The following is a 26,953-nucleotide window of genomic DNA, read 5'->3' on the forward strand; positions in this document are numbered from 1 at the left end:
TGGGGGCTGGTCCCCACTGGACGCTGGTTCCCCCTGGGGGCTGGTCCCCACTGGACGCTGGTTCCCCCTGGGGGCTGGTCCCCACTGGACGCTGGTTCCCCCTGGGGGCTGGTCCCCACTGGACGCTGGTTCCCCCTGGGGGCTGGTCCCCACTGGATGCTGGTTCCTCCTGGGGGCTGGTCCCCGCTGGACGCTGGTCCCCACTGGACGCTGGTCCCCACTGGATGCTGGTTCCCACTGGATGCTGGTTCCCCCTGGGGGCTGGTCCCCGCCGGACGCTGGTTCCTCCTGGGGGCTGGTCCCTACTGGACGCTGGTCCCCACTGGACGCTGGTTCCCCACTGGATGCTGGTTCCCCCTGGGGGCTGGTCCCCGCCGGACGCTGGTTCCCCACTGGACGCTGGTCCCCACTGGATGCTGGTTCCCCACTGGATGCTGGTTCCCCCTGGGGGCTGGTCCCCGCCGGACGCTGGTTCCCCTGGGGGCTGGTCCCCACTGGGGGCATCACCTCCATACCTTCCCCAGGACCAGAGGCCTCGTACTCCTGGGCTCGCGGCCCCTCCCTCCAGCTTCGGGGCAGCGGCGTCTTCTGTGCTCCGACCCCTGCTCTGTCCTCACGTCTCCTCCCTGACTCTGACCTCCTGCCTCTGTCTGTAAGGACCCCTGTGGTGGCACTGGGCCCACCGCATCATCCTGGTCCTAAAACCCCTTAACTCGATCACGTCTGCAAAGTCCCTTCGGCCGTGTAAACATCACGTAGTCACAGATCCCGGGGATTTGGATGCGGGCATCGTTGAGGGGCTGTTCTTCTCCTCTGCCTGTGTGTGTGACCCAGCCTGGCCCCTGTCACCCCAGCGTCGGCTTGGCCTGAGAACAGCGCCTCTGACTGGCGCCCGCCCACCCGCCCCGGGGTCCGAGGGCCAATCCTCGCTCAGGCCTGGGGCGCCCAGCCGCCCGCCACCCACCCGCCCCGGGGGTCCGAGGGCCAATCCTCGCTCAGACCTGGGTCGCCCACCCGCCCCGGGGGTCCGAGGGCCAATCCTCGCTCCGGCCTGGGGCGCCCAGCTGCCCGCCACCCACCGAGCAGGAGGCGCAGCACGAGGAGGCAGCCTGAGGAGCCTTTCATTACTGGCGGGGTAACATAATTACGGATGGAGCATAAATTATACGTTAACACGGGCGATTACTCCCTGCCTTTCCCACCGTCATTAAGCGACGGAATAATACGGCCCAATGCTCCAAACAGGCCACCCGTGTCAGCGTCAGCACCGCCACAGCCAAGATGAGGGGCGGCCCAGATGGTGACGGAGGGCTGCTGGTGCGCCCTTGGCAGGGGGCGGGGTGGTGTCTCTGGCTCGATTCCCCAGCTCCTCCCGCTGGGGCTGGGTCTTCTGCCAGGACCCCAGGGTGTCCCCGTGGGGGTCTGAGCTCAGCCCGCCCCACCCGCCCCTTCCTCTACCTAGCTGGGGTTTACCCTTGTCCACCCGCTCCTGTGGGCCGCCGCTGTGGGGGCCCCAGCCTGAACCCCTCCCACTTTCCTATTTTCTGTATACTGAATTTATTGGGGTGGCTCTGGTTAGTAACAGGTGCACGGCCCTGCATCATCTGTTCACTGCACCGCGCCGTTCTCCACCCCAGGTCAAGTCTCCCTCCCCCGCCGTACCCCCCCACCCTCAGCGCCCCCTTAGCACCCCCCCCCCACCCTCAGCACCCCCCCCCCCCCCGGCTCTCCTCCACCTCCTCCCACCCTCCTGGTTCACCCAGCAGGAGACCCTAGTTCTGGCTCCGGCTGGACCTTCCTTCTCTTGATTGAACCTCAGGAGCCAGTCAATTTCCGTTGTCTGGGGGGTGGGAGTTGGGGGTGCGCCCAGGCTGCCTGCCTCGCCCTCGCGCCTCCTCAGCCTTAGACCCGTCTTTTTAGAAATGTCAGCATGGCCTGTCCCTGCTCAGAGCCCTCAGTGGCGCCCACTGCCCTCCCGTGGGGTCCAGCCACTTCGACCCCGGGGGTTAACCCTGCATCCCCCCCCCCAGGCGCGTTCCCCTGGAAACCGGTCAGTGAGCAGCTGCGTTTGGCTCACAGGTGCTGAGGCTGATGCGCCCCGAGGTGCGTCCGTCAGCGGCCGGGGAAGTCCTGCCAGCGAGGACGCCCCCACCAAGGACACGCAACGGCACAGCGTCCGTCACAGGCCCAGCCCCACACCGCGCTGGCTGGTGTCCCTGAGAAAGGCCGCCTGCTGTCTGGAGGGTCAGTTCCCCCCTGTGGGTGCTGATTGGAGGCGGTTATCCCACGGCCACGTTAGGGGTGACGGATCGCAGAGCCGGGCCTGTGTGCCGCGCGTGGCTGCCGGCGTGCAGGGACAATGCACCAGCTACCACGGCTGCAGCGTGGCCGAGCTCTGTGGGGCCGAGCCCTGGGTCGGGCTAGTCTAATCCTCCCGGCCCTGCCCCCCGGCTCAGCCTCTGCCCTGGGGAAACGAGGCTGGGAGCTCAGAAGGGCTGGGTCGGTGGCCTGCGTGAGATCACTCCGCACAGCGCGCCCACCTCTCCGAAGCCAAAGGCAGCGTTTCCGGGGGGTGGGGTGGGGTGGCCCAAGGCACTTTATTGAAAATTTCTATAGCCACGACCAAGGATTGGCCCTTCACTGCCCCCTCACTCTCCGTTCCCCAGAATCCAGGCCACCACCTCTCCCAGCCTCCCCGGCAGGCACACAGGTCGGGGTCAGGAGACCCGCACAGGCCAGTGAGACGCGGAGGGAGCTACGAACCCGCACGGCGCCTTCTGCTTCTCTGAAGACCCTGAGAGTCGCGAACGGGACGGCTGGGTGCCCGCACGCCTCGGGGAGGAGAGAGGAAGGGTGGGAAGGCCGGGCTCTCCGCCGTCACCGGACAGAATCAGAAGAAACACCTCCGGCCCCCAGAGGGGCAGACACCGCTGTTCCACGTGGGCGGCGGCGGGGGGCGGGGGCGGGGGGTGTCTCTGAATCTGTAACGAGGGGCTTCCTGGAAACGACCAGCAGCCAGAAGGGGTTGCCGCCGCTTCCGCAGGAGAAGCGACGTTCTTCGGGCCCCTGCGGCTGGCGACACGGGCTCTCCACGCTCCACCTCCACACGCCCCCACTGTCGCCTCGCTGGGCTGTCCCCGCCCTCCAGCAGCCCCCCCCCCCCCCCCGGCGACACCCGGGCCGCAGTCTGCTCTCTTGATTTAGAAGCCACCGCTTTACATCCAGGAAGGAGGCCAAGCGTCCCTGTCGGCTCACGTCCCTGATTTACGCAGTCGGCGGGCCCTTGAACTGCTCGCGCGGGCCCGTGTTTTATGACGACGCCCTTTTCCGCGCGCAGTCCGTTTTACAGCTCGTTTAGGAAGCGACAGGAACGTGCCTGCCCTGCGCTGGTGGGACACGGGCGGCCCAGCACCTCCTGTCAGTGAGACTCCGGAGGCTGAGGCCGAGGCCGGCATGTGGCCGTGGAGGTGGGGGTGCAGCTCTGCCCGTGGGGAGCTGGCACGGGGTGGGGTCTGTCTGAGCCGGAAAGGTCTCTGGGTCCTGCTGCCGAGGCACGGAGGCGCGGACACCCGCCGGCTCCGCACACAGAGAGCTGGCCCCGGGCGGGGCTGGCGCCTACAGGGCCTGCCTGAGGACTCAGACTTCCACGCCCCGGGGACTAGGGGGGACACAGGTCGCTAGAGTGACCCAGCCCCGCCTTGCATACAGAGGGACGATTTGCTGACCCCCACCGGTCATCTCCAGCCCTCCGCTCGCCTCCCGCCAGCGCCGGAAGCTCCCCACCCCAGCAGGGCTGTTCCTGCCTCAGCGGGGACTCTGCGTCCCTGGACCAGCCCCCTTGCTGGGTCCACGTCTTGAGGCTGAAGGAAGCTCATCTCTGCTCATCCAGAAGCGAGGCCGGATGGCTGAGACCAGCCCGAGGTGGCCAGCCCAGCTCCTCCAAGGGACACCTGGCTAGGCTGGCCTTGCCCTCAGCCGCTTCCTTCAACTCTTCTGTCCTGGGTCTCTCTCTGGCCTCGGTTCCCTTTGTCCCGCCCCACGTAGACTCCCACGAACTCGTCCCCTCCCCCCCCCCCGCTTCCTGGTTCTGCTAAGAAGCCCCTGAACCCTGAACCCACAGTCTGCCGTGGGAAGACACGGCCAACCCTCATCACCTGACACAGGAACAACATAGAATAACGGGGCCCTCTGTGCAGACGTGGGGGAGGGGTCTCCGTGCTCCCCGTGGCTCTGGTGCAGGCTTCAGTGCGGACGTGGGGGGAGGGGTCTCCGTGCTCCCTGTGGCTCTGGTGCAGGCTTCAGTGCAGCGCGCACCCCCTGAACGAACTCTGGGATGTCAGAATGCAAGGGCCGTGGGTCCCTGAGCACAAGGTTCCAGCTGCTCAGGCGGGGCAGTGGGGGGAGAGGCATGGCTTTGCCCCCGGTCAGCAAGCCTGTCCAAGGTGGGTCAGCCCGACCCGCAGCCCCAGCTCCTGGGCACGCCCGTCTCTCGCTTGGTGTCCTGGAGAGATTTTCCCCCGGCACGATGGCTGAGCAGCACTGACCAGAGTAGGGTCATTGCCCATGTCCCCAGGGCCAGACCCAGTGGCCCTGCAGCCCTGACCGACAAGCAGGAAAAATTCTAGAACCTGAGTCGTTTGCTGGGTTTGCTATCTAATAGTTTTCATATCTGTACAACCCCTTCTGCTCCCCGTTTTCCCACAGGGGGTGCCTCTGTCTCAGGGCAAAAATGAGCCTTCACAGCAAAGCTTAAAGGAGCCGTGTCTTTGTGGGTGGCCCCCCAGCATGCTGCAGACCCCCAAGCCAGCAACGTCCCCTTAGGGATAATTGTATAGTAAGGGAGGTCGCATGATTCCAAGCAGGTACCTGTCCCCACTCGTTGGAGCAATTTGCTTTGAGGCTCATTGCTGAGATGGTGGTGAGACCTCTGGAAATATGACGCAACCCAGGGTGATCTCCTGGGCATCAAGAATGCACCTGCATGGTGTGAGGCCCAGGGGACCCCAGGTGGGTCAGTCCCAGGGTCCGTGCCCTCCAGGAGCTTGCGTGGTGGAGCGGGGAGTGAGGAGGTGGGGAGTGGAAGGCAGGGGTCAGCAAGCTCGCAGAATAGCGAGGACAACCCTGTTTGCAGGAAAACAATTTGAGTATTGTTCTTGAAACGACTGGTTGCATCTAATGAAACAATGTTTCCATAACTCACTGCTAATTTGTTTTCGAGATCTGATGAGTGTTCTCGGGTGAGGGGGTCTGTTGTCTGAGTTTCTGTCTCCACACACGCTGCCTCCGCCTCTGTCCTTCCTCTTCCTGTCGTGTTTCTGCTGCTCTGAATACTTCACTTGTCGAATTAGTCTTGCGCTTGCTGCTCAGATGTCTAAACATCGAACGACGAGGAGCTCAGGGGGCTGTGGGGGGCCAGGGAAGGAGCCCGCAGGCTTCTTCCTGCTGCCGTCTCTGATTGGGGGTGTGTGCTTCTGGTCACCCCCCCCCCAATCAGGGCAAAGGCAAAGAGGGTGACAGGCCCCTACGTTTCCCAAGAACTCAGGGTTTCCTGAGGTCCTCTGCTCCTATCTGTGTGGAGACCCAACTCTTGCTTTGAGAAGCAGAAAGCAGGTAGGCCGAGACTCACCCTGTGAGTCACAGAGAATCACAACTGGAGCCCCAAGGACCCCCAAGGGCTCCCCAACGAGACCAGTGTGCATTGGGGGGTGGTAGCAAACAAGCTTTTCTGGTTCCCAGGGGCTCAGCGCCCGGCGGGCACCTCCGAGGGCGCCTGCAAAGATTGGTGCCGTTGGAATGGAGAATGGATTTACGTTTTGAAGGCCCGTTCCGGCGTGAATGGGCATTCTCCTCTAGGCTTTCCTGAAACCAGCCAGACCTGCTCATGCTTTGATGCCGCAAGTGTTTGCTGAGCACCTACTACGTGTGGGCACAGAGCCAGGCCCAGGGACGCACAGAGGTAGACGTGTCCCTCAGTGCTGTCTTCTATGGGGCGCAGGACAGACAGACAGACGTACGGGTTGATGGACCCGTGGACGTGTTGACTCCGGGGGCAGTCATGCCAGGCAGAGGAGCAGCCCGCGTGAGGGAGTGAGGCCCCCCAGGGTGTGACGCTGGAGGCAGCATGAGGGGGGGGGGGACCCGGCGTGTATAGTTTCTTCTTGAGTGCACGGCCTCGTGTCTCTGCCATGGGGTCATCCCTCTGGGCATCGCTCTGTGGGACGTGGACGCTGGTCGGTGAGCACCGCAGGGTGGGCAGCACAGCCAACCTGCCCCCGAGGCCCCCTGCAGGTCTCCTGGACACCCCCAGCCTGACCTCCCGACCTGCGCAGGAGGGGTGCCCGTGATCACATGAGGGGTGACCGCGGGGGCTCAGCCTGGAGCCCGGCACTGTGCACTCAGTAACCGGGCACGGTGAGCACCAGGCGGGCCGGCCGGGCAGCGCCCACATCTCAGGGCCCTCCCCACCCCACCCCACGGCCCCAGCTCCAGTGCTCAGGTCTGGCTGCCCACCCCTGTGCTTTCCCAGGCTGGCTCCGGTGTTCCTCAGGTGAACTGAGGGCGGGTCCCGTGCGAATCTCATTCTACAGCTTTGGAATCAACGCCCCTCGAGGGTCAGCAGAGTGGCCACTGTCGCACCATTGGCAAGCGCAGCAGCAGGGACTGGCCGGGTCACGCTGACCTCCAGCATCCACCTTCCCCCCTTTGTTGTCCACAGAGACCCTCTTGGGGTTAAACCGGTGTGCCTGTTTTGACTTCCTTGGCGAGAAGTGCCAGGCAGAGGAGGTGAGGGGCGGAAACCCGGGTTTCTCACAGAACGTCACCTTGCAGAGATTATTTGAAGCCTGGATTTCGTTAAAAGGGTTCAAGAGGCCGCCTAAGTTCTTCCATTATTTCGTGGCAGCTGCGTGAGGGAGATTAGCTGCCGGCTTGCATCCGAGAACTGGAGGCCCGTGGACACCTTCTGGGGTTGTCCCTCTCTGCCTCTGCTGGACAGTGACCCCCGAGGGCTGGGCATTGTGTCTGGCCCTCCAGCACGGAGCTGGGCGCACAGCAAACATCTGTAGAACTGGATGGCGGGGTCACCGCCTGGGGTGGCTCTCACACGGGTCTTCCAGGGACCCGCATGTAGACGGGCAGCCGTCTGGGAGGAAGGACAGAGGACGCTCTCGTCCTGGCCCCCGTCCATTATTTCTGAAGCTCTCAGAGTCACAGGCCAGGCCTGCAGCCTCCGGGCTGCAGAGAAACTTTAATTGGATGTCCCCTCTGCCGGCCTTGCCCCGGCTAACATCAGCCCCTCCGGCTGACCTGGCACAGCCGCTGTCTCCTCTTTCTTATGGCCTGCCACAGCCCATTTAGCAGGGACATGGCGTGTAAGTGACATGTGCAGGCAGGAGCTGGTCTGGCTAATGGAAGGGGGTGGCTGCAGGAGCCGGAGCCCGGAGTAGGGGGCAGGGGTGGGCGCCTGTGGCCTTAGGCTGCCTCAGGGGACAGCCGAGGGGGGTCGGTGCGCCGTCCTGGGTACAGGACATGCTTCCGGGAGGGCTGTGCGAGCGGGCCGGGCCATCGGCTTTGCCCCCAGTCAGCAAGCCTGTCCAAGGTGGGTCAGCCCGACCCGCAGCCCCAGCTCCTGGGCACGCCCGTCTCTCGCTTGGTGTCCTGGAGAGATTTTCCCCCGGCACGATGGCTGAGCAGCACTGACCAGAGTAGGGTCATTGCCCATGTCCCCAGGGCCAGACCCAGTGGCCCTGCAGCCCTGACCGACAAGCAGGAAAAATTCTAGAACCTGAGTCGTTTGCTGGGTTTGCTATCTAATAGTTTTCATATCTGTACAACCCCTTCTGCTCCCCGTTTTCCCACAGGGGGTGCCTCTGTCTCAGGGCAAAAATGAGCCTTCACAGCAAAGCTTAAAGGAGCCGTGTCTTTGTGGGTGGCCCCCCAGCATGCTGCAGACCCCCAAGCCAGCAACGTCCCCTTAGGGATAATTGTATAGTAAGGGAGGTCGCATGATTCCAAGCAGGTACCTGTCCCCACTCGTTGGAGCAATTTGCTTTGAGGCTCATTGCTGAGATGGTGGTGAGACCTCTGGAAATATGACGCAACCCAGGGTGATCTCCTGGGCATCAAGAATGCACCTGCATGGTGTGAGGCCCAGGGGACCCCAGGTGGGTCAGTCCCAGGGTCCGTGCCCTCCAGGAGCTTGCGTGGTGGAGCGGGGAGTGAGGAGGTGGGGAGTGGAAGGCAGGGGTCAGCAAGCTCGCAGAATAGCGGGGACAACCCTGTTTGCAGGAAAACAATTTGAGTATTGTTCTTGAAACGACTGGTTGCATCTAATGAAACAATGTTTCCATAACTCACTGCTAATTTGTTTTCGAGATCTGATGAGTGTTCTCGGGTGAGGGGGTCTGTTGTCTGAGTTTCTGTCTCCACACACGCTGCCTCCGCCTCTGTCCTTCCTCTTCCTGTCGTGTTTCTGCTGCTCTGAATACTTCACTTGTCGAATTAGTCTTGCGCTTGCTGCTCAGATGTCTAAACATCGAACGACGAGGAGCTCAGGGGGCTGTGGGGGGCCAGGGAAGGAGCCCGCAGGCTTCTTCCTGCTGCCGTCTCTGATTGGGGGTGTGTGCTTCTGGTCACCCCCCCCCCAATCAGGGCAAAGGCAAAGAGGGTGACAGGCCCCCACGTTTCCCAAGAACTCAGGGTTTCCTGAGGTCCTCTGCTCCTATCTGTGTGGAGACCCAACTCTTGCTTTGAGAAGCAGAAAGCAGGTAGGCCGAGACTCACCCTGTGAGTCACAGAGAATCACAACTGGAGCCCCAAGGACCCCCAAGGGCTCCCCAACGAGACCAGTGTGCATTGGGGGGTGGTAGCAAACAAGCTTTTCTGGTTCCCAGGGGCTCAGCGCCCGGCGGGCACCTCCGAGGGCGCCTGCAAAGATTGGTGCCGTTGGAATGGAGAATGGATTTACGTTTTGAAGGCCCGTTCCGGCGTGAATGGGCATTCTCCTCTAGGCTTTCCTGAAACCAGCCAGACCTGCTCATGCTTTGATGCCGCAAGTGTTTGCTGAGCACCTACTACGTGTGGGCACAGAGCCAGGCCCAGGGACGCACAGAGGTAGACGTGTCCCTCAGTGCTGTCTTCTATGGGGCGCAGGACAGACAGACAGACGTACGGGTTGATGGACCCGTGGACGTGTTGACTCCGGGGGCAGTCATGCCAGGCAGAGGAGCAGCCCGCGTGAGGGAGTGAGGCCCCCCAGGGTGTGACGCTGGAGGCAGCATGAGGGGGGGGGGACCCGGCGTGTATAGTTTCTTCTTGAGTGCACGGCCTCGTGTCTCTGCCATGGGGTCATCCCTCTGGGCATCGCTCTGTGGGACGTGGACGCTGGTCGGTGAGCACCGCAGGGTGGGCAGCACAGCCAACCTGCCCCCGAGGCCCCCTGCAGGTCTCCTGGACACCCCCAGCCTGACCTCCCGACCTGCGCAGGAGGGGTGCCCGTGATCACATGAGGGGTGACCGCGGGGGCTCAGCCTGGAGCCCGGCACTGTGCACTCAGTAACCGGGCACGGTGAGCACCAGGCGGGCCGGCCGGGCAGCGCCCACATCTCAGGGCCCTCCCCACCCCACCCCACGGCCCCAGCTCCAGTGCTCAGGTCTGGCTGCCCACCCCTGTGCTTTCCCAGGCTGGCTCCGGTGTTCCTCAGGTGAACTGAGGGCGGGTCCCGTGCGAATCTCATTCTACAGCTTTGGAATCAACGCCCCTCGAGGGTCAGCAGAGTGGCCACTGTCGCACCATTGGCAAGCGCAGCAGCAGGGACTGGCCGGGTCACGCTGACCTCCAGCATCCACCTTCCCCCCTTTGTTGTCCACAGAGACCCTCTTGGGGTTAAACCGGTGTGCCTGTTTTGACTTCCTTGGCGAGAAGTGCCAGGCAGAGGAGGTGAGGGGCGGAAACCCGGGTTTCTCACAGAACGTCACCTTGCAGAGATTATTTGAAGCCTGGATTTCGTTAAAAGGGTTCAAGAGGCCGCCTAAGTTCTTCCATTATTTCGTGGCAGCTGCGTGAGGGAGATTAGCTGCCGGCTTGCATCCGAGAACTGGAGGCCCGTGGACACCTTCTGGGGTTGTCCCTCTCTGCCTCTGCTGGACAGTGACCCCCGAGGGCTGGGCATTGTGTCTGGCCCTCCAGCACGGAGCTGGGCGCACAGCAAACATCTGTAGAACTGGATGGCGGGGTCACCGCCTGGGGTGGCTCTCACACGGGTCTTCCAGGGACCCGCATGTAGACGGGCAGCCGTCTGGGAGGAAGGACAGAGGACGCTCTCGTCCTGGCCCCCGTCCATTATTTCTGAAGCTCTCAGAGTCACAGGCCAGGCCTGCAGCCTCCGGGCTGCAGAGAAACTTTAATTGGATGTCCCCTCTGCCGGCCTTGCCCCGGCTAACATCAGCCCCTCCGGCTGACCTGGCACAGCCGCTGTCTCCTCTTTCTTATGGCCTGCCACAGCCCATTTAGCAGGGACATGGCGTGTAAGTGACATGTGCAGGCAGGAGCTGGTCTGGCTAATGGAAGGGGGTGGCTGCAGGAGCCGGAGCCCGGAGTAGGGGGCAGGGGTGGGCGCCTGTGGCCTTAGGCTGCCTCAGGGGACAGCCGAGGGGGGTCGGTGCGCCGTCCTGGGTACAGGACATGCTTCCGGGAGGGCTGTGCGAGCGGGCCGGGCCATCGGTGTCCTTGAAGCGAGAAGCTGCTGTGGAGAGAGGAGGGGAGCCCTCCAGGAATGACACAGGAATTCAATAAGCAGAACGCGACCATGAACACGCCGGCAACATCATCCTCCGCGACCTTGTTTTCAAGCCCTGCGCACGGGAAGGAAAAGATCAATAAGGAAATTACTGTTTCTTTTCACAGCGTCAGCCAGCCGGCAGGGACCTCCCTCCCGGGGCCCGGCGGCTGCTGCTGCCGCCGCGGCTGCGGAGAGCCCGGTCTGACCAGCAGTTCTGGAAACTGGCCGCTTATATAGAAGATGGTGGTGGCGTGCCGTGGTGGATGCTTTCTCCAAACCAGCTCTCTGTCCAGCAAGAACCCCGGGTCCGCCGCTGACTAGCTGTGCTGACATGCTGTGCTAACTTGCTTGGGCATTAACTAGCCTCTCTGTTCTCACCTGTGGGGTGGGGACAGCGGTGGCTGAGGTGGAGAGAAGGGCTGAGGACACAGGACACCAAGCAGCGGTGGGAGGGTGGAGAGGGCCAAAGGGAAGCCTGGTGCTCCCGCCGGCCTGGGCAGAGGTGTTGTAGAGCCGTGACCAGCTCCCTAAGAATGGGGGCCATGCACCCCCATCACCAAATGCCCCCCAGGACTTCTAAAGCCCGGTCTGGGAGCAAGGGGGTGGCATGGGAAGCTGGGACCCCAGGCAGGGTGTGCACTGTGGAGACAGGGTGGGAACCCATGGCTGGCGACTGCACACCTGACCAGGCCCACCCTCCTGCAATGACGCGGGACTCGGGGTGGCCCAGGTCAGGGACGAGGCCTCTGCAGCAGAAGTCTCCCCGGAAGCAGGCGGGCAGATCTCTGCTTTCCTTGTGCAGGGAGGAGGCTGAACCCCAAAGGAGCCGGCTCCGAGGCCGCTTGCCCACCAGCCGCTGCTCTGCGCCTGGCCTGCGGCTTGGGGTCAGCCGGTGTGCGCGCGCGCGGGCACGTAGGGGCGTACCCCGGTGTGCGTGCGCGTGCACGCAGGACACGTAGGGGCGTACCCCGGTGTGCGTGCGCGGGCACGCAGGACACGTAGGGGCACGTAGGGGTGTGAACGCATGCGCGCGGCAGGGCAGTGGGACGGAGGGCACGCAGAGGAAAAGGTCCGAGGGCCGAGCAGGAGCAGGAACAGACGCCAGCCTCGGCCTCCCTGGGCCGGGACCTCGCCTCCCTCCGCCGCCCCGCTCAGCGCCCGGCGTCCTCGGTGACTCAGCAGCGCCGGGGCTGGGGACGGGCCCGGATCCCTGCCGGGCTCAGTGCTCCGGCACCTTCTGCTGCCTGCTGCGTGGTGAGTAAGTGTCCGGTGACTCACCAGCTGGAGGACCCGCCGTGCGTGCCAATGGGCCGGCGAGGGCGGGAAGAACAGCCCGTGGGTTCAGGGCCGCCTGCCGCTGACCAGCGGGCCCGGCCGCGCGGCCTCTCTCTCCCTGCGGGGACTTCGGTGAAGCGGAGAGAACTGAGCACCGGGGGTCCCCCCGCCCCGAAGATGCCCCCCAGGGGACGGGCCCTCTCCTCCTGCGAGAGTCCCGGCAGTCTCGGGGGTCTCCCGTTCTGTTGAGAACACAGAACTCCTCCGAGACACGTTACCCCCGAGCCACACGCATCTCTGCTGACGTGACAAAGTGGCGGAGGGCAAGAATCCCACTAGGTTTTGTGACGACCCCGAGTGGGACCTCGCCGTCCCGGGGGTGGGTGTCCCCGTGCACCCGCCTTTTAAAGAGAGAGCTTGGAGGAGCGGAGCAGTGGGGTGCCCGAGAGGCCCCGGGCAGTCAGTCACCTGCGGGCACACCCACCCCGTACGGAAGTGGCCCTTTCCGGTGATAGCGTCACAGGCCCCAAGAGCCTGGCAACGCGACCAGAGTCCAGGGGACATGGGCGTAGGATTCAGCAGCGGGAGGAAGTCGGGCCGTTTGATGAAGTGTGGGGCAGCTGGGCAGCCTTTGGGAGAGAGATGAAACCGTTCACAACCCCACAGGCACCGACGTCCCAGCCAGACGGGGGCCCGGCGCGTACACAGGAGACGCCTCCGCCCTGCCCTGACCGTGACCCGAACGCCTCCGGGAGCTGCCAGGAGACGCCACGTCTTACCTCCCGGACTGGAAAGCGCCCAGAGATTCCGCAGATGCTCCGTGGGGGGAGGCCAGCACTCTGGGACGCTGCCGGAAGGCCAGGCGGGCTGGTGTGGCCCCAGCGGGACAGAATCCAGCCACATTGGGCACCGTGGCGGGAGCGTCTGCCGAAGGACACCTGTCACGTGCAGACACGGGGGCGGCTTTGGACAAGGCCACTCACAGAGGTTGTTCTTAAGGGACAGAGTATCAGACCCACCTCGGATACCGCGGGGGCGGCGTTGATGACGCGCTCTGTGCCACGTCCACACGGCGGAAAACACCACAGGGCCACGCCAAGGAGCGAGGCAGAGTTCCGTGCTCCTAACGTCACCGTCGCAGGAAGCTGCTGCGTGGAAGCAACAGTGCAGAGGGGCATGCGAGCAGGGGGCCTCTCGTATGAGCGACGTGGGGCGCGGGCATCTTCACCATCGAAGGACCCTGTGTCTCACTCTCGTAGTAGCCTGCGAAAGTAATCTCTAACAGTGGACTTATTAAATACAAGAGGCCCTTTCAGAAACAATTCACCCACAGGAAGCCAAGCGAAAACCCTTCCTGAGTGAGCCTGTCCTCTGGGCCGCCAAGGAAGGGACATCGGCTCTCATGGTGAGCAGACGTGTCCCGTCCACAACACGGAGGCTGCTCTGCCTGGGCCCGGTGACGCAAGGCATCGGAACCCCACCCAGCTCCGGCCCTGGGGTCCCCACAGCTGGGGACACAAGGATGGGACCCCAAACCCCTCCCTCCCAAATCCCCTAGGATCTGCCTTTGGGGGATTTATGGCCCATGAGCACCTAGGGGAAACCCTTGTCCAAAACCTGGGCTCACCCCTGCCCTGCCCCGCAAGGGCCCAGGACGTCCCCGAGGCGTCTCCATGCGCCCACCTGTGGACGCGGACCCTCCTTCACAGGTCGGGAGTGTCCCCATCCGAGGACAGGGAGCCTGGGGCCTCTTCTGCACGGCAGTGTGAGGTCAAAGGGACACGTGGGGGCAGGGAACGGAGCTAGCACGGCTTCTGAGCCTCGTCTGTGCTCAAGCTTCCTCCGCAAACTTTCAGATGCATCACGTGAGACGCTGCAATAAGGGGACAGCAGCCTCTTCCGGATCCCCATCTGAAATGACCCCCCGGCCCTCCGTTCCCTCCACACCGGAGGAGCCTGGCACCGGCACAGCGGCCCTGGACTTTGCAAGGACCCCAGAGGTGACTGCTCCGCCCACAAAGGTGCCCTCCCCCTGCTCCCTCGCACGAGCCGGCTCGGGAAAAGCCGCCTTCTCCGCACGCCTCCCGTAAACCCCACGCGGGCGTCCTGACTGGCCGGGAGCTGGAGGGGAATTGCACGGACGGGTGCTGGGCGGCTCACCCGGCAGGGGCTCCTTCGGGAAAGGAACCCCGTGGAAATTGAGGATCGCTCCCGGCCCAGGCCGCAACGGAACTGAGGGAACTCACGCCCCTCCGGCCTCGGGACACCCAGAAGGAGGGTGAGCTTTTCGTTTCGGGCCAGACGTTTCACAGATAAAAAAAACCCGTCCTCAGATGGTCCGCCATCAGCCCAGACGTCCAGTGACTGGACTGCGGGAGACTTAGGGACCGGCCGGCTGCTTTATCTGCTCACGGGCGGGAGAGCGTTCTCTCGCGTGTTAATATCCTGGAGGGATGGTTTCCGGCCAAGACCAGCCCGAGACAGCCAGTCCATCCCGGCCCCGCCGGGCCTCTCTCTGTCTGGTCTTTTGGTGACTCAGAACAGGTGTGTGTCCGTTTGCTTCCCCGTGGTCATTAGGGGGAATTACAGAGAAATTGGTCTGTCGTTGCCACTGCCATTACCAGACGGTCCCGCTGATGGCGCCGGGGCCAGGTCCCCTCGCGCCGGAGTAGCCTGTGGCCGCAACCGAGCCTTCGTATGAGAACCGCCGCTGCCATTCTCTCTCGTGGGTGGGGGAAGGGGGGAGTTGTCTGTCACAGGTCGTCTCAGCCCTAGATAATTTGTAAACGTGAGCGTGTGGACGTGCACCCCACTGCCAAACGTTTTACTTGTCGGCCGGTCCGGCGGTGTTGGGGGGGGACTCTGGCTAATGAGCAACAAGGCTCTGCTGAGGGGCCAGGCACTGCCCTCCCCACTGTCCCCTGCCCTGGACACACCTTGAGGTCCTGGTCGCCAACAGCAACGGGAAACAAGGAAGGATCTTTGGATTTTTTTTGGTCGTGGGCTTGGTGGTTCCCAAAGCATCTGTGGGTATAAGGGGTCACAGACTCCAGGGAGCCCCTCCAGGAGCCCAGGAGGACGTGGTGGCTTCTCCCCGGAGGCGGGGAAGGAGACGCTTCCGGAAGGTGAGACCTTTGTCATGTAAGCTGGGGGAGGGACGGAAGGACGGTGGGGAGGGCACCGTGGAGGGCACCGTGGAGGGCACTGGAGGGCACCGCGGAGGGCACTGGAGGGCATCGTGGAGGGCACTGGAGGGCACCGCGGAGGGCACTGGAAGGCACCGCGGAGGGCACTGGAGGGCACCGTGGAGGGCACTGGAGGGCACTGGAGGGCACTGGAGGGCATCGCGGAGGGCACCATGGAGGGCACTGGAGGGCACCGCGGAGGGCACTGGAGGGCACCGCAGAGGGCACCATGGGGTTGCCGAGTGCAGCATGTCTGGAGGTGGAGACCTTGTGACAGGGTCTGGGCGGGCACAGCAGGGAGTGGGCAGACAGGAAGGGCCTGTGCCAGGCAAGAGGCGGCACTGTCCTCCTGCCATGGGTTCCAGGAGCTGGGGGCCCCACGTGGCGTAGAGACGTGGCCCTGGGCAGGGGGGAGGGGGGTCCCAGAGTGGCCCCCATGCGGAGTCAGGGCCTGTTGGCCAGCCACCACCTGCACGTTTCCAGAGTCTTCCTGCCCCCGACCCCCAGTGGTTTAAGACTCTCGCTGTTTTCCATCCGGGGGAGCTGACCGCAGTCCGAGGACTGGCCCACACGGCCCTGCTAGGTGGGTGAGCCGCGGCCAGCAGCCTCGCTCCTGCAGCTGTAGTCCTTGACCAGCAGGGGAGCGGTCGGGGGGGGGGGGGAGCCAGGGAGCCGCTGCCCTAATTTTCATCTTGAGTTTTCCCAACTATTGGTCAGGGCCGATCCCAGCGGCCCTTACTGTGACCTCACCCCTGGCTGCCTTCGTCTCAATGGGCTCCGGCCTCTGAATGGGCCCAGGGAGCGGCTTCACAGGTTCTTGGACATTCTCAGACCGACTCCATGTGTATGCAGCCCTGTGAGTGTCAGCTCTGTCCTCATCTCAGTGCCACCAGCAACCTGCCTGGCTGCTGGCCCTGCTGTCACTCCAGGACAGACAGACTCGGGAAGACCATTTTGGAAGCGTGTTGGGTTGGCTCCTTTGCTCACGGGGCTGAGGGCGATGCCCGCCAGACCGGGCTCATGGGGCTCCCGGCATTTCCCAGGGCCTGCACGGCTGTCGTGGCTCCAGGTGCCACCTGTCCCCAGGCGGAGGGGAGGGGAGGGAGGCCATGCCACACCCCGGAGTATCCTGAGTGCTGTGTTGTGTGAGAGGAGTTCCTGGGTCCCTTTTCTGGCTGACACAAAGCCCCAGGACACTCCCGATGGGCTCGCGACACTGAGATATGGCCCGTCCTGTGGAAACCTCAGCACTGCTCGGAGCCAGGGCCCGACTCAGCATTGATGGGTGTGGCCCATGGTGGCCTGGGCTTCTTGCAGGCCTTGAGGTCTCCATCTCCAAGGCCTGGGAGCCCAGCTTCCAGAGGGGCCAGCTGCTCATCTCTGGGACCCACCAGTGCAAATGGTCTGGGGTTGCCTTCATCCACTTTTTGGCAGGGTCTCTGCTGGTGCCCCCTTGCCAGGTCTAACGTGGGTGCCTGACTCCTTCCAGCTATGATCTTCGGGATCCTGGCAGGTGGGGGTGGCAGGGGTGAGGTGGGGTTCCCAGGGGTGGAGCCGGAATGGTGATTCCAATTCACCTAAAGGGGGGGCGGGGAACTCTGAGATGGTCTCCAGGTTTCGGTTTTCGGGGGATGGTTGGTCAGAGACCCAAAAGGGACGTGTCCACTGTCAACACCCGAAAGGAGGAACCTTCCTTCCCCGTCTGAGGGACTCTCACCCTCTGGACCACGCCTGCAAGGGTCTGGAAGGATGATCATTAAAAAAAAAAAAAAGAACCCTCAGAAATAACCAGTGAAGCAGAAACCTCTCCTAATATGTTTATTGTTTCTTAGATAAGTGGAGAGTACAAAGGTCCCCTCTTGTTTTTTGTTTTGTTTTGTTTTACTTAAAAAAAAGTACTTTCTGCACATACCGACGCCCTCGGAAACTAACTCCTTTCCCGCCAGAAACAGAAGTTGCCCCCCACCCCCCTGGGGTGAGCCCTTCCATCCGTGGGCACGAGGTTCAGCTAATTGGGAGAAGAAAAGAACTCATCCCTTTGATTAGTGTCAACACGAACTGGGTTATCTCTCTACAAGGATGAACACTGGTTATGATTTTTTCTTTTTTTCTTTTTCTTTTTTTTTTTTTTTTTTTTTTTTTTAGCAACAAGAACCATCCACTTGACTGATCCAAACTACGGCATTGCATCACGACATCCATGGGCATAGAAACCGAACGCACAGTCACCACCGCAAAGAAACAAGGACACACGTCGGCACACGATACACTACGGGGCAGGCACGTGGCGCGGCGGGCGCCGCGAGGGTCCGTGCCGCTCACGCCGGCCGTCTGGCGCGGCTACTAGACACGGGGCGGGGCGGGGCGGGGCGGGGGGGCCACGGGCTACCGGGTCTCAGCACGTTAATCTAGGACACAACACAGGTGGAGAAGCAGCAGTGGTAAGGTACGAGCTAGATGAGCCTGCGTCCACCCCTCCGGGTGCCGGGCACTAGCTGGGCGCGGTGGGGGCGGGGCGGGGCTGGGGGGGCGGGGCGGGGCGGGGCTGGGGGCGCTCCACGAGAGACACGATGAGCCCGTCCACTGGCACCGGCTGCGATCTAAGGAAGGGTCCATGCGATCCTAACAGTGGGTTGTCCTCGGGCGAGAACTGGCCAACGGACGTCGCCTGACTTCTTTAAGTACATGAGTGACGGAAAAGGCGAGACAGGGCGGGGCGGGGAGGGGAGCCCTGGGCTGCAGTTCCAGCTGCAAAGTCGGGGTTCCTTCCCAGATCCGTCGTCCCCTCCGGCCCGAGCCGGGGGAACACAGAGAGGGTCGTGCCGTCGCCCGCGATGCTGATGAGTTTCCCAAAACCAGCGTGGCTCAGAGTCGTTAGTGATTTTGGCAGCTGTTTGGCGGGGATTCCCATGCGGGTGAGGCCCCCGGGACCCTCGGCCTCGGCCTCCAGGCGGTGGCGAGGGGGGCGGGGCAGCTACAACTCGTCGGACCGGATGACGTGGAAGAGGGTGACGTTGTAGAGGACCTGGTGGCCGTTGTTCCAGGCGTACAGGGCGCGGTCCTTGGGGTTGTAGTCCAGCATGGAGATGTGGGAGTACTTGTTCTGGAAGGGGATGTCGATGTACTCGTAGGTGGAGGCGTTGGTCTGGTAGGCGTAGTGCACCTTGGTTCCCCCTGAGTAGCCGTTGGTGACGTAGAGGGTGCCGCAGATGATGAAGGCCTCGCCGGCGCTGCGCTTGGGGTAGCTGGTGTTCCAGGTCTGCAGCACCTGCAGGGACACGGGATCCAGCTTGCTGATGACGATGTTGCCGGCGTTCTGGTTGGTGGCGTAGACGGCCCACAGCCCGCTCTCGTCCACCATGAGGTCGATGTCCGAGTGGCCGCCCCAGGCGTAGTGGTACATGTTGTTGTAGCCGGCGTAGTCCAGGCTGCGGGTCTTGAGGATGGACTCGGTCCTCAGGTCGAAGCGGATGACGATGTGGCTCTGGAACTTGTTGAAGTAGATGGAGCCGTTGTAGACCACCTGCCCCGTGCCGGACCAGGGGTGCGGGAGCCGGTGCGACGTGAAGTTGTCCGTGGCCATGAAGTCCGCCATGGACTTGTACTCGCGCACAAAGCGGTTGTTGTGATAGCCGTCCATGTACCAGACCTGCGGAGAGAGCGGACCGTGGTATGAGCGGCTCCTTGGGTGGCAACGGGGCCCTCTCAGACCTGCCCCCCCCAGGCACTGAGAGAACCAGGAGAGAGAATGATTAAAACTAAGCAAGGCGTGCCCTCCTCCCAAACCTCCGGGCACCTTTCAAAAGGGGACGGGACTAATCTTCCCCCCTGGACAAAGAAGCTTCCGGCACAGTGACAGGCCAGGGGAGGGGGTGTAGGAAGCAGCCCGGGGCACCCGAGTCTCCTCTGGGGGATGAGGGAAAGCACGGTGGATGCCCAGGTCCTCCAATGGGGGTACCTGGGCTGTGGGTGCACAGACACACCTGCTTGTCACGGCTCTCTTCCCGGCCGCGGGCGCACAGTAAGCGCTCCTACTTTATCTGGGGAAGGAAGTAACTCCATCCCTGTGTGAAAACCCAGACCGGCCAGACAGCTTCGTGAAGGGCACGGCCACCTGGCCCTGGACGAGGACACGGCACTGGGCAGGGCGTGTCTCAGTGCTGCCCATCGTCCAGGTCCTCTTGCTGTCACGACAGCCTGGCATTGGGGGAGGTGGTGAGTGTCCCCGCCCCTTCTCCCCATCGGCCCCCGGGGGTGTGTGGGGAGGGGACACTGCCTCCTCTCCAGGGAAGACACGAGCTTCTAGAGGCTCCGGCGGCCGAAAGCCACCAGGAGAACTGCTACAGCATGGCCCGTTTGGGGGGCACGGAGGGTGAGTATTTCTGACTCCTGCCAAATGCCGATGGACTCGAAGCCGTGTGGACTTGGTACAGAGCGCTCCAGTAATCCTCAGTCAACACGGGAACTCGTGAGAGGCCCGTGCAGTGAGTCGGGAAGAGCCAGGGCCCCGTACGGCTGCCGGCTGCCGGCACGGCTGGTGTGCGCGGCAGCTACAACCCAGCAGCTGCTGCCCCCACCGCGGCCACGCCCCGCGGCTCACAGACGCGGCCTTACACGTGCATTTGGAAATTTAAAATATCAGTCCCTTGTTCCTGAGACATCCATTCACATGTGTTTTCTGTTTTAAAAGAGATTAAAAAAAAAAAACCTCACAAACATAAAAACACCTGGGTCCCATTTGAGGGTTTTGGTATTTTTAGCCTCAGTGACGTGGTCACGGGTTAGGAGGGGGCGGGTGGGTGGACGGGTGGGTGCCCGGCGGCTGCGAGGCGCAGGAAGGACACGGCCGTGTGGGGTCTGCCCCTCTTCCCGCGACGGCCCCACTGCCCCCAGACTGGCCCTCCTGCCTGCCTCTCCGCTTGGCTAGCGGTCTCCTGAGAAGGGGGCCTCACTGCTTCTCCCGAGAGAGTTTCCAACGACGCTCCGCACCACACCGCACCCTCCTGACCCCCTCCCCGAACCCGCCCCCATCTCAGCGACCTGAGCACTTTGTATGTGCCAACGTCTGCTTCCTCCACAGCCGGGCCTTTGACAGTGGGGCAGGGTCTGATGGGGCCCAGCAGGTACCCTAGGGTCCAGCGTGACCCCCTCCTTGTGGGCAGCACTGGGTGGATTAGCATCAAGTTACCAAGGGGTTTCAAACAGCCTTTCCTCCTGCCCATGGGCACCCGGGGGACCCAGGGCACAGCCACACTTCTGGAGACTGCAGCGTTTTGGGGGGGAGGGGGGAGAAATCAGTGCAGGTGCTGAGTGTTGAAGGACAGCTCTCTGGCCAGGTGCCCGCCCACCCCGGCCCCCCTCCCTCAGCGGCCGCCGCACTGGGGCTGACATTGATTTCTTTTTTGGAGTGAGTTATTGGTCTCCTGTGTGTGTGTAATCAAAACTGGATGGGAGAATGGAAAAGATCAACAAAACAAAACAGTCTCCCAGATCAATGGCAGGACCCGGGGACGTGCCACTTAGCGGGGACGTGCCACTTAGCGGGCTGGCAGCTGGAGGCCACCGTACTGAGCCCGGGGCTCAGGAATAGCCCGAGCCTGGCTTGCCAACGGCCCCGAGCTGGCCCCGCTCGCTCTCTCCTCCGTCCCCGCGAAGCCCTCTGTCCATCACCAGGGCTGCCTTTCCTGGATGGGGGGTTGGGGGGAGCAAGCCATCAAGCAGAAAACAGACGTCTAACTATCAAAGGCGTCCATCACCACCACCCGGACAGACAGCCTCGCCGTGCAGGCTTCGGGGGCCCCGAGACCTGGTATCTGAGGGCTCTCTGTGACAAAGCCACCCCGAGAGCAAACCAGGGCCGAGGGGCCAGTCCTCGGTGTCAGACAGGGGTCCTCGTCTGCCTCTGCAGTGCCAAGGTCACAGGGCCCACCTCCCGGGTCCCACCAGCTCGGCCTGAGCAATGGCCCAGGGCGGGGGGTGGGGTGTTAGGAGACTCAGCTTGGAACGTCAGTGCCCGCTGTAAACATTTGTCAATAAAACCACCGGCTGGCTTTTCCCAGACCCTGGGCAAGTCCCGTGACCCCCTCTGGACCTGGCCTTCCTCATCAGCTCAACAGACAGGACGGTGACACCACATTGGAGGGTCCCTGGAGGACCGAACCGAACCAGGACAGGCTGGCAAGCGCTCAGCTGAGGGCTGGGCCCGTGGGGTGGGCTGCGGGTGCCGTCACTGTCTCTGGTGCTGACGTCACAGAGACACAGAGAGCTTCAGCAGGGCTCTCCCCGCGGTCCGCCACCATTGTCTGTCTCTCCAACATCTTTGACGAAAGCACCTTTCTAACTGCCCTCGGAACAGAGGCGGAGTTCTCCAGATGGGCGTGGACCAAGAAACAGTCGGGATGACAGCCAATTTAAATTGTTAGAAAACTTCTAAACCCCAGCTCGCTGTCACAATGTAGAAAAAAAACTGCCACCAAACCTTCCCTCTCCCCGAATACCCAGCCCCCCGTTGCATCCGGGGGTGTGCAGAATGCAGCCAGCCCCTCCAGAACTCTCCCCCACCCTGCCCGCAAATGCTGGGGTGAGCGTCTAGGGAGACGCCGCTCCCCGCTCAGGGAGGGGGACACCGGTTGGAGGGGGGGCTCCTCCCACTGGGGACTGTGGAGAAAGACAGATTTGCAGGCTCCCGGAAGCCTGCTGGCCCTTGTCCCTACACCTGTCTAACCAGAAGGGCAGGCGCCACTCTGCGTCTGGAACACACGAGGTCAGGACGGAGGCCGCCTTCTAAATGTCGGAAGCGGGAAGGGGCGTGCAGAGGGTGGACGTCTCGGGGGAGAGGGGCGCGGCTCGGGGACCTCGGACTCCTCAGCCTCCTCCTCAGTCTGGCCCAGAGCAAGTGTGGCTTGTGTCTTTCCCCCCAGTGTTGACTTTCTAAACGTCCCGCCAGCTGCCGAAGGAAAGGGAGTGGCCAGTGCCCCCGACTGCCGGCTGTGCGGGCGACGGTGCTCAAGGCTGGTAGACGCCCCAGGCCGGAGAGTCCCAAACAGCCTCCCCCCGCCACCAGCCACCACCGAGAACCTGGGCGGAACCTTCCTGCGGAGGAAGGCCACCGAAGGTCACTGTCACCGAGGCCGGCATGGCTGGTGGGCCGGGCGTCCCCGGCTCTCAGCCCGGCAGCCTTCCTCTCCCCACTCCCCCGAGGGGTCCCAGCGGCAGGCCCCAGGCCCCTCCCTGACCAGGACAAGTGTGGCGCTTTCTGTGCTTGCTGTTTTTGTGTTTTCACCCCCGGGAGGAAGGCAGTGAGGGGGTCTAAGGAGATCTCGGCCTCTTTCCTAAATCAGAAGGGACACAAGTTTCCTCAGCCATGAAAGGAATGGCAGATGAAGTACAAAGGAGAAGTCATTCAAACAGGAAGGGACTAGTGGACCCTCCTCCTGGGGGGTATGGGGGTGGGTGGGCAGAGGCAGGGTGGGGCCTTCTGAAAGGTTTCAGACTCCGGGCGCCCACCGAGCCCGAGGGACACACGCCTGGGGAGGGACACCCCCATCCTCCTGTGGGTCCCCTTGGTCTGTGACGAACCCCCAGGGCACCCACCTCTGCTCGGGCTGCAGGCCCTGGAGTGCTTTGCTGGCAAGGTGGGCACATCGGTACCCCTGTGAGAGCAGACACGCGGGGGTGGAGACCGCCCGGTGGTCCGACCGGGGCACCTTTGCCCAAACAACCCCCGGGGACGGGGCCAGGGAAGACCCAGGCCCGACGAGAGGGAGCACTTACCCGGTTGTCACCTTCTGGGGCCAGAGGATCCGTCATCCAGGACCCAAACCTGGAGCCTGAGGTCTTGATGGTCACAGGGTCGCTTATGCCTGTCAGCTTGCCACAGGCTGGAAGAAAGTCAGAGCGCAGGAGGAGAGTGAGTCCCCCGGCCGGCCCGACAGGCACACGGTGGAGGACGCAGGGTCCCCTCTACCCCCCTTGGTCTGGGACGGCTGCTAGACGGCGGCTCAGCCCTGGCTCTCCCCCGAGAGACACCAAGGCCCAGGGGAGCCACGCTGCCCCGGCAGAGAGAGCAACTGCGGCCAAGGCAGGAAGCCGGGAGGGAGGAGCAGCCACCCGTCCCGGGCTTGTCTCTGTCCCTCCCTGTGGGGCTGGGGGCCGGGCCCCAGCGAGCAGCACCTCTAGGGGGGTGAGGGAGGAGCAGCCACCCGTCCCGGGCTTGTCTCTGTCCCTCCCTGTGGGGCTGGGGGCCGGGCCCCAGCGAGCAGCACCTCTAGGGGGTGAGGGAGGAGCAGCCACCATCCTGGGCTTGTCTCTGTCCCTCCCCGTGGGGCTGGGGGCCGGGCCCCAGCGAGCAGCACCTCTAGGGGGTGAGGGAGGAGCAGCCACCATCCTGGGCTTGTCTCTGTCCCTCCCATGGGGCTGGGGGCCGGGCCCCAGCGAGCAGCTCCTCTAGGGGGGAGAGGGAGGAGCAGCCACCATCCTGGGCTTGTCTCTGTCCCTCCCCGTGGGGCTGGGGGCCGGGCCCCAGCGAGCAGCACCTCTAGGGGGGTGAGGGAGGAGGCAGTCAGCCTGTCAAGATTTGGTTTTCTCCTCTGGGGATTGGGGAGGACGGTAGCTCTAGCTCGGTCTCCTAAGGCTAGAGAGAGTGCACTGGGCCCGCCCGCACGCTGCAGCAGGTGGTGAGGCTCCATGTAGGACGCGGTCAGGGCGAGCCACATTCGGTCCACGGAGCGAGAGCAGCGTGAGCTTCACTATAGCTCTCCATCCCGCTTCCTTTGGTCAGGTGCCGAAGGCCCCGGGCCAGCAGCCGGACCGCCGCCCTCCCCACCCACCCACCCACCCACCGTCTGCGGGCTTTCCCTGCAGGGTGAGGACTTTCTCCCGTCTGGGGGAGGAGCCCAGAGGCCGGGAGCTGGGGCTCGGAGGTCACTGGCTGGTCAGGCAGCATCAGGACGGACGGGGCCCTGGATGTGGCCATGTGCCCCAACCCCACCTCACAAACGGAGGCTGGAGACATTCTCTGGGCCGCACGGTCACATGGGCACTGCGGAGGCTGGATCCCAGCAGTTCTGACCCGGTTCCGGCTGGCCCCGGGGGGGGGGGGGAGCCACCACGCTGTGCAAAACCCCATGGGTCCCTCCCACCTGCCACCGACCTGTGTGCAGAGTGACCACACCTCAGCCAGCCTCCAGGGCGGAGTGGTCCCCAGCCCCAGGGGTGAATTCTCTCCCTCCCTCCCCCTCTCCCATCTCTCTCTCTCTCTCTCTCTCTCTCTCTCTCTCTCTCTCTCGGTGGGAGGTGGGTGGCTTCGCTGTGGGCGCGATCCCCTCTGGACCATCCTCCCTTCCTCCAGGCCGGAGACCAGACTTCTGTCCTCCGTGTCACACTCCCGAGACGGAGGTGGAGGGTCAGCACCACAACTTGGCTCCGGGCCTGGCCGTGGGTCCCCTTCTTCCTGCCCCCGCACCTTCCCTCTGGCTGCTTCTCGACCTGGAACGCCACCCACCCACCCCACCCCCTTCCCACCTGTCTTTTGTGGCTCTTCCCAGAAACCTCTCCCCTTCGGAACACCGCCTCCTGCCCTCACTGCCCGGCGATAGTGACCACACATTTCCTGGGGCCACAGACACAGGAGCGTCTGGGTCCTCACGGTCCCAGGCAAGCAGCCTGGTGCTCTGTCTTCCCGGGACAGGACCCTGGGGAGGGGTCCAGAGGGAACGAGTGAGCAACTCATCCCTCAGGAATCTAGAGGGGAAACTGCCCATCTCTCGGAAAATCCTCCATAGCCTATGGCTTCACTGTCTGTCCCAGGAGCGGGGGCTGGGGGAGGGGCGTGGTGGCCGAGGGTGGCACGGAGAGACAGCTGTCCTCCTCTACGGGGAGGACCCGCCTCCGAGGGCGGCCGAGAGCGTCAGGGCGGGTAAGCGGCGCAGACCTTGGAGCAGCGCCTGGCCTGACGCGGAGGAACCAAGCGCTGGGCGGAGGCCGCGCTCTGATCGTCACTGGGTCCGGCCTGAGCTGGCGGACAGGACGGGGTCCACCTCAGCCAAGTCCAGGTCGGGTGGCTGCCACGGACGGTCCCACTGCGTCCTGCCCTGTCCTGTCCTGCCCGTGCAGGCCCCTCCGGCTGGGGCTGCACAGAAGGAGAGCCAGCGGCCGCGGGAAACAGGTCGCAGGTCCAGGTGTGGCCAGCGGCAGTGCCGGCCCGGCTGTGTCCCAGCGGGGGGGCCGCCCCCTGCAGCCGGAGCCTGGAGCGCGGGCGGAGCGCCAACAGCCCTCTGCCAGCCTGCCCGCCACCCCCTCCCCGGGAGGAGCCGGGGACCGCGGATTAGAGCGGGCAGGGGAGGGTCCAGCTGCTCTGGGTGCCCCGCTCCTCCACCAGCTGGCAGCAGGGGCGCGGGGGGAGGGCTGGAGGCCTGGAGGCCGCCCTGCCTGAGTCAGGGAGTTATTTTTGGTTCTGCATCCAGACCGGCTCTGCCAAGACCTCGGAACTGACAGGATCGGAAAGAGCCTGGCGGCGGAGCCCGCGCAGTGCGGGGCTGGCGCATTCAGTCCACGAGCGGGTCCCTCCCTCATCACGAGGGCTCAGGGTGCGTGCGTGCGGGGGAGGGGCGTGCGGTGGGGCGGAGGGGGGCGGGGAGGCTTGGGAAGCAGCCGGAGCAGGTGCGTCTCACCCGAGGCTGAGCCCCAGGGCGCACACCCTGTGCACTAGGCCAGGGAACCACGTCAGACGTCCCCTCCCAGGAACCAGGGAACGGAAGGCGGCCGCGAGACCTAGGTGCCCCCCCCCCCCACCTCGGGACAGCTGTCTGGCGCTGGCTCCGCTGCAGAGGGCAGCCCCCACCTCCTTTTCTAGATGCTCCTTGGCAACCTCCCAGCAAGGAAACAGGTCTGCTAAGACGGTGCCTGTTGGCGAGGCTAAAATAAAGACTAAATTAAGCAGCCGCAGGATACTAACCGTGTCTTTAAGTTACTGAGCTGAACGAAAACCTGGGAAGAGAGAGCAGCAGCAGCTGCTAAACCTGTCTGTCTGTCCGTCTATCCTCTGTCTGTCTGTCCATCTGGCCATCTGTCATCTATTTATATCAATTCATCATCTCTCTATCCTCTATCTCTCATCTGTCTATCATCTATCTATCAATCATCTACCTATTCTATCGTGATGTAAATGGCACCCATGGACTTGCACGGTCACTTCAGGGCACATGGACACCTCCCCCTTTATTTTCAGATGAGGAGAGGCTGAAACCCGAGCTGGCCACCGCCTTGGAAGAGTCCCACAGCTATCAGTGACACTCACGGCCTCCCCCAGACGGGGGTCTCATGGTTTGGGTCACCCGCATCTGCCCGGTGCTGGGTCAACGCCGACCGCCGGGTCCCACCGGCAGACCCTGACTCAGCGGGTCCATCGACACGTCAAGGTCTTTTGCAGAAAGGATTCAACCAGAGGTGAGCTCACGCCGCTGCTCTCCACCGAGGAAGATACAGCCTCCGAGGACCTGGTCATCCTCTCCTGACTCCCAAGCGAGACACAAGCCGCTGAGGGTAACCGTGGGGCAGCCCCAAGATCCTCAGCTCCAAGGTAAACTCATCCAGCTTCCGAAATGAAGCCGGGTCCAGGTGGGAAGACTGCTCATCTTGGGGAGAGTGGCATCCCCCTCAGAAAGGCCCTGAGCATCTCATCATTTGTACCATTTTCCCCTAATTCCTCTTCTGCTC

The 26,953-nt window shown here is 63.5% G+C and overlaps 1 protein-coding gene across 3 annotated transcripts in view; it reads right to left on the minus strand.

Annotated features, from left to right (window-relative positions):
* Window positions 1-17,042: 17,042 nt before the first annotated feature.
* The window catches only part of OLFM1 (olfactomedin 1), a 35,617-nt gene continuing 25,706 nt past the window's right edge, over window positions 17,043-26,953 (minus strand). For all 3 annotated transcript variants that reach the window (XM_066366726.1, XM_066366727.1, XM_066366725.1), the window contains exons 5-6: window positions 23,012-23,118; window positions 17,043-18,887 (exon numbers count right to left, since the gene is read on the minus strand). In XM_066366726.1, the coding sequence (XP_066222823.1) occupies window positions 18,213-18,887; window positions 23,012-23,118 (782 nt within the window). In that variant the 3' untranslated portion in view covers window positions 17,043-18,212. The remainder of the gene's footprint in view (window positions 18,888-23,011; window positions 23,119-26,953) is intronic.

Source organism: Saccopteryx leptura, chromosome 2, assembly GCF_036850995.1.
Source record: "Saccopteryx leptura isolate mSacLep1 chromosome 2, mSacLep1_pri_phased_curated, whole genome shotgun sequence".
NCBI lineage: Eukaryota > Metazoa > Chordata > Mammalia > Chiroptera > Emballonuridae > Saccopteryx > Saccopteryx leptura.